Genomic DNA, 7549 nt, shown 5'->3' on the forward strand with positions numbered 1-7549 from the left:
CGTTTATGTATCCAATACATTGATCCAGTTCTTCATCCTTGGTTGAAATTTCAAAGGAACATAAAACAGACCAATGATTATCCAGGCTTTCCTCTTTGGTAAGTGTCGTAATAGTATATGTTGAGTTTACAAGTGAATTGTGAATACCTTTCTCATTTATCAAGCAGTTCATGTTATGAGATTTACACACAAAAATGATGTTGAAACCCTGAGGATCCCTCAGCATAAATTTGGTTAAAATTGGTTCCGATGAGAAGATGCTTGAAATAGTAAACAACGGATAGACGACGACGACGGACGCCATGTGTGATAGGAAAAGCTCACATTTTTTTTGGAAGGGTGGTCTAAAAAACGATATATGTTTCTTTGTTGTGATCATACACTATTTTGGGGTGTAAGGGTGAAGGTTGGTACATATTTAGACGTTAAAACCAGCTGCATTTGTTTGCACCTGTTCTAAGTCAGGAACCTGATGTTCAGTAGTTGTTATTTGTTGATGTGGTTCATAAGTCGTTCTCATTTCTTATTTTTTATATATAGATTATACCTTTGGTTTTCCCGTTTGAATGGTTTAACACTAGTCATTTGTAGGGCTCTCTATATCTTACTGTTCGGTGTGAGCCAATGCTTTGTGTTGAAGACCGTACTTTGACCTATAATGGTTTTTCTTTTACAAATTTGGACGGAGAGTTGTTTCATTGGGACTTATACCACATCTTCTTATATCTAAATATGAAAATTTTGATTTCCATTTTCTCATTTATCAAATCGCACTTAAGTGAATATGCCTGATAAAAATCTGGTTTCGTTTAAAAATATTTTGGAATAATAAATTTATCATATCTACTGAAATATACAAATAATGAGCATTACTAAATATTTTATTTTAAATATATATATATGTATATTTATAAACATTAATAAATTTATGTACAACTAAAGCGCAAACAGTATTTGTTTCACACCATACATACTTATTACACAGATCAGTTTAATAATTCATCTTTATTTTTCCCGTAATATTTTTCTCTGACATTTTCAAAATCTGGCAGCCCTTCGTATTCAAGGTAGTGCTGCTTAACATATTTGGTTGCATTGATCATATATGGTCCATATTTCTCAGGAATGTGTTTTGAATCTTCGGATTTGGATAGCAGGTTAACTCCTACATCACTTTCGTATGATGGTTCAAGGAAAAATCCAGAAGAGTACCGATCTACTCCAATATCTAATACGCGGTGAATTGTTGCTTTGAATCTCCCATTCGTCATCTTTGCAAACAAATCCCCGATATTCATGACGAAACTATTTTTCCTTGGAGCAACTGGGTTCCAACTACCATCCGCACCAAGTATTTCGAGTCCCTGATAAGCAAAAGTACATATCAATGTGAGAAAATTGGTATCAGTGTGCTGAGACAGTGTGACACATTTACCATCATCAGTAATAATAGCATTAGGAGATGGTGTGTCGTTCCATGGAGGGTAGTGTGTAAGACGGAAAGTACTGCATGGTTTATCCGTAAACATCTCAACAAATGTCTCCTCTCCTAAACCAACACCTCTTGCTACAAGTCGAAGAATTTCCATGGCTGCCGTATGTGCTGCTTCATATTGGTTTTGAAAGACATCTTTAAATGCAAAATTTGCATCTTCTTTCGGCCATGGAGTACGTTCGTAAAACCAATTTTCTGGATTATTGTCTTTATCATCGATAGATATGTCACGGCCGAATTCAAAACATTCATTGTGATTTGGATAATCTTCTACGACTGGAAAATATCCTCTATACAAATTTGTATTTTCTGGATTCCAGTAATTTCTCATTACTTTTCGTTTAATTTCGTTTGATTGATCGAAGAACCATTTAGAGCACTGAAACATTTTCTCAAAATCTGCCCCATCGACATTATCGATATAAAGAAATCCAACTGTTTCTAAAGCGTTAACAAGTTGTCTTGACAGTTCGTCTCTGTGAGTTTTAGACTTTGATAGGTCTATGATAGGGAGATGGAAATCTGTCATGGTCACTTCCAATATATCTGAGAGAATAAAATAATGAGAGCATGTTATTGTCACTGAAAGTAACATTTTAAGCAAATAAAATAAATATACATAAAGAAAGATTACAGTCCGACAACTACAAGCATGTGTAAGGAACATTCGGCAATCCTCGGTATAATCCGCTACCCTCCCTCGGTAGAATCCGCTCGGAATCGGCCGAGTTAAGACGAAAGGTGTAAGGAACATTCGGCAATCCTCGGTATAATCCGCCACTCTCCCTCGGTAAAATCAGCTCGGAATCGGCCGAGTTAAGACGAATGGTGTAAGGAGTTATCAAAGGTACCAGGATTATGATTTAATACGCCAGACGCGCGTTTCGTCTACATAAGACTCATCAGTGACGCTCAGATCAAAACAGTTAAAATGCCAAACAAATACAAAGTTGAAGAGCATTGAGGACCCAAAAATTCCTAAAAGTTGTGCCAAATACGGCTAAGGTAATCTACTCCTGGGCCTAAGAAAATCCTTAGTTTTTCGAAAAATTAAAAGTTTTGTAAACAGAAAATTTACAGAAATGACCATTTAATTGATATTCATGTCAACACCGAAGTGCTGACTACTGGGCTGGTGATACCCTCGGGGACGAAACGTCCACCAGCAGTGGCATCGACCCAGTGGTGTAAATAGTTATCAAAGGTACCAGGATTATGATTTAATACGCCAGACGCGCGTTTCGTCTACATAAGACTCATCAGTGACGCTCAGATCAAAACAGTTAAAATGCCAAACAAATACAAAGTTGAAGAGCATTGAGGACCCAAAAATTCCTAAAAGTTGTGCCAAATACGGCTAAGGTAATCTACTCCTGGGCCTAAGAAAATCCTTAGTTTTTCGAAAAATTAAAAGTTTTGTAAACAGAAAATTTACAGAAATGACCATTTAATTGATATTCATGTCAACACCGAAGTGCTGACTACTGGGCTGGTGATACCCTCGGGGACGAAACGTCCACCAGCAGTGGCATCGACCCAGTGGTGTAAATAGTTATCAAAGGTACCAGGATTATGATTTAATACGCCAGACGCGCGTTTCGTCTACATAAGACTCATCAGTGACGCTCAGATCAAAACAGTTAAAATGCCAAACAAATACAAAGTTGAAGAGCATTGAGGAACATTCGGCAATCCTCGGTATAATCCGCTACCCTCCCTCGGTAGAATCCGCTAGGATCGGCCGAGTTGAGGAACTGTAGATCGAACTTTATATTTAAAAATGGGAAGATGTATTTTTCCATGTCTGACCTGTCAGTTTATTTGTCTATGTTACAATAAATGGTCAAATGTGTGATGAGTTAAGTTAGTAGGAATTTCTCAAAAATATCCTTATACAATTAAACAGAAAATTATACATTATCTCGGAAGTCCAAAGCAATATTAGATATGTTTCTGTGGTAGATTTGAAGCAGATTTTACATGATATTGTACTCCATTAGTTGAAGTATGGTAAAATTAATAAACTGTCAAGCTAAAAAAATAAATAAAACACTTACAAATTTATAACTATTTCAGAAAGTCCTCTGATATCGAATGATGTTTATTTGTCGCTTCGAAGTATTTGTAAAGAAGATATACCACGTTACTTCGGTTTTATTATTTTACTGGCGAGTACATAAATACAAAAAGTCAAGTTAATACGTTATAGTTTACTACCCTTGCGAGTCCATATCCAACTATCTCGGTCATCACGTGACATTTACACTTAAGATGTATATTATTAATGGCCGACAGATTATCCATGAAAGTGAACGGGTACATAAATAAAACGGTCATAACTTTTTTGTTATAATGTATATTTTTCCTTCTAACCCCGCGTTTTACAGTTTATATTTTTTTACAATTAAATATTGGCGGCCTTGGAGAGTCAATGACTTTAACCTCCCCCGTAGAAGTTACGTTATAGTTTACTACCCTTGCGAGTCGGCCTTGTCAATGAAGCCTCCCCCGTAGAATTAGAAGTAGAAATGATTTGTACCTACATGAATTGTTGAACTAGTTTTTAAATTAATAAAATTATCTGCTCTATATAGTTTCAAAATATGTTTAAATTGTACAGTTAGTGTCGACCTTTTGATTTTATGATGGCCAGGAGAATTTTCAAACTGAATATTTGTTCAGTCTTTTACCTTATCAATATTGCTCAATTATGTGAAAACGTGAAAGTCAGAGAAACATCTAATAACAAACACATGTTTTGTGCTGTAATTAACAGTTAAAAAACTGATCTATATATAATACTTAACCAAATTAACTTCTTAATGTATATCATTCACAAAAAGGAAAATTGAAAACATTTAAACCAGATGTTCTTTATGTTTGTTATAGCCAATTTCTTCTAAGTGATAATGAAGTTACTTCATTACTTGTACAGATGAAACGCGCGTCTGGTGTACCAAATTATAAGACTTATGCCTTTGATGAGGTTTTTATTCATTACTTTTTTTTATTATTATTCTCTTATTTGCACTTTTTGACTCTCGACACACCATTGTGCAAATTGAGGATATTTTAAATTTTAAATGAGAGAAAATTATACATGTTATTATGTTTACATATTCTTTTATTGCTGGTAAACTTTTATTTGATGACACAATCTTGACATCAATATTTCCAATTTACTAGTTGAAATGAAAAAGACTGGATAAGCCAAGAGAACATGAATTATTTGAATCTATTGCGAAGGAATTCAACATAATAATACACAACATATAGTGTCATAGAATCATTTTATTTTTACATTATATATTTATCATCAGATGCGGATCTGGGGTTTTAAAAAGATTTAGCATGAGCCTTTCAAAATAGGCAACGTTTAGAGTAGATCATATAAAAAGTATATGCAATTGCCATATGTAGACCCTCCTTCTCGCCGCCAGATTCTTTTAAGTCAGTATCCTTCTGTATTGTTAAACTTTCAGGTTTGTACAGTTAGCAATTGTATCTGCCATATTATTTTAAAACATGTTATTATATCAAATCAGGGGCGGATTTAGCCATATTAAAAAAAAGGATCCTAACCCAGGACAAGAGGGGGAGTTGTTCCAACTGCATGTTCCATATACTAGTAAATGCATTCATCGTCCAAAAAAGGGGGGTTCCAATCCCCTCCCTCCTCCCTCTCCCCCCTCCCCCACTGCATATATGGAGACAGTCATTTACTCTTAGCTCAACATTTTTACCATTATATTGAACTCGAGTACTGTAATTTGTATCTTATGGTTACATTGTAATATATGATATACAATTTTAAATTGTACTTGATCAAATAAAAAATAGCATTATATTGCATAGGATCTTCAATTGTAACGGAAGATAGTTTATTATTTAACAAAACCTACATAATAAGCGAATGCATGTTTAAAAATTAATTGAAAACTTACCTTTTTTATCAATGTCGCTTTCAAAAATTTAGGTTTATAGAATATGTCAGTCAATTAGGATACCTCCACCTACGCCTTTACGAGAGATGTAATGAATGTATAGTAAACTTCCGATATCAACGGATGAACATACTGATGTTGCATATTATGATGTACATGTCATACACGCATAGATAGATATTTATTGTCCTTCCAGCTTTGGTTCAGTGATTCATTGACTAGATTTATTTTAACTAATGAACCAATACCATTCTCAGTGCTCACGACATGCCTTTCTAGAGTTAAACCTTTAGAATAACCCTGAGATAACCTTGGGATAACCTTAGATCAGATAGGTTAGAAAAGCACAAAAACTTTCACCTGAGAGTACAAAAAAACTACTAGTAAAAGAGTAAAATCAGAACCGATTGATAGATAGTTAAATTGTTTGTTTGGTTTGTTTTGTTTGTTTGTTTTGTTTGGGGTTTTTTGGTGTTTTTTTTTTTGGGGGGGGGGGGGGGGATGTTTAACGCACTTTTAAGCACCGACAATTGGGCTTTTTCGGTCAGTTTCTACTATTGGAGGAAGCCAGGGTGCCCGGAGAAATGCCCCCGACCTGCGATAGAAAAACTGACTATCCTAATGTATTAAGATTTGATTTGAGTGCACCGGCACGACCGGGTTCTAACTCACAACTTCAGTGTTGTCCGGGTAGTGATTACAGTAGAAATACTTAGAGCACTCCTCAATCAGAAATGAAAAAAAATTCTGCTGATTCATGTGTGTCTAAGCCTAAAGGGATTGATTAATTTTTGCAGATGGCATATGCATATGGCCACGGTATTTTAATTCCCATCGGAAATTTACCCCTAGATTATGTTTCGGTTGTTATTTTCATCTAGAGTTATTCTCGGAAGTCCAAAGTAGTCTTAGAAACTAACTTTTTGACACATTTATTTTTATCAAAGCAAGTCTGCAGTATGGTATTTCCTTTTTCAATTCTGAAAACCTGGCATACTGTATAAAAGACAGTTATAAATATTTAATAAATAAGAAACAACACGAACTCTACTAAAAACCAGGAGTGAAATCAGGTGCTCAGGAAGGGTAAGCATTTCCTGTACCTTAAACGGCACCCGTCGTGTTATTTCTTTGTTCAGTTTGGTAATGATGGAGGGTTATTATGATAGAGGAAGAATATCAGATATGATTGCTGACACACTTTTGTCATAATAGCCAATATTGAGTAATGACCTTAATTTGATTGATTCACAGCCCCGTCTTAGCAATTTTTGAGAAAGCAGTATTCCTCGTTTAACAAAATCAACGTACTTTAAGCTAGCTCTAGAGTAACGTATCAATTAAGACACATATAAAAAATAAAAAAAAAGTAAAAATTTAACTATAACCAAGACAAGTCGACTCGAGGTCTCGGAAAATCTTGATTTAAAGAAATGAGTAAGTGCTATTACCAAATTACAAAGTAACTAGGTTATCGACTGACTGCTTCACTTTGTTCATATACTGTGGCGTAATACAAGCGGATTCCAATTTATTACCAAATTGTCAATTTGAACTTTGTGTAAAATATTACAGGATCAGTGTAAATTAATGCTAAACACATTATTCTGTCTTTGATAAGAAAAAAACCTTAAAATTCACTGTACGGAATCCAAGAGCAACTTATAAAATTCAATCTACTCACCACAATATAAGTTTTCACTTAATTTTCAATAAGATCTATCAGTGATGTTTTATTTTATTGTGTGTTTTGCATCCTGTAGTTTATTGTGTCATTTATTGTTATGAAAAAAAAACCTTTTTATATTTTTTAATGATCATTACAGACAGGGCTTAACTATTAATATTTTGTAAGGATCTTTACATGCAGACAGGGATTAAAATGTAAATTTATTATTTGATCCTGGTATGTAATACAAATAATTAAACTTTAGGTCAACTTCTGTCTCATTTCTTGATTATCTCATAGAAAAGCTCTTGTGTATAGACAAAAGAAGATGTGGTATGAGTGCCATTGAGACAACTATCCATCCAAGTAACAATTTATAAAAGTAAACCATTATAGGTCAAGGAACGGCCTTCAACACGGGGCCATGGCGCACAACGAACA

The 7549-nt window shown here is 34.5% G+C and overlaps 1 protein-coding gene across 3 annotated transcripts; it reads right to left on the bottom strand.

The window, feature by feature from the left end:
• Positions 1-870: 870 nt before the first annotated feature.
• LOC134720708 (uncharacterized) lies at positions 871-7211 on the bottom strand. Of its 3 annotated transcripts, none has more exons than XM_063583158.1 (2): positions 7124-7211; positions 871-2041 (listed from the first exon to the last, which is right to left on the bottom strand). In XM_063583158.1, the coding sequence occupies exon 2, from the start codon at positions 2022-2024 to the stop codon at positions 987-989; it is 1038 nt and encodes a 345-aa protein (XP_063439228.1). In that variant the 5' UTR covers positions 2025-2041; positions 7124-7211; the 3' UTR covers positions 871-986. The 3 variants fall into 3 exon arrangements, with proteins under 3 accessions (XP_063439228.1, XP_063439227.1, XP_063439229.1); XM_063583157.1 differs by lacking the exon at positions 7124-7211 and adding an exon at positions 5440-5621; XM_063583159.1 differs by lacking the exon at positions 7124-7211 and adding an exon at positions 3553-4000.
• Between the last annotated feature and the right edge of the window lie 338 nt (positions 7212-7549).

Source organism: Mytilus trossulus, chromosome 6 (assembly GCF_036588685.1).
Source record: "Mytilus trossulus isolate FHL-02 chromosome 6, PNRI_Mtr1.1.1.hap1, whole genome shotgun sequence".
NCBI lineage: Eukaryota > Metazoa > Mollusca > Bivalvia > Mytilida > Mytilidae > Mytilus > Mytilus trossulus.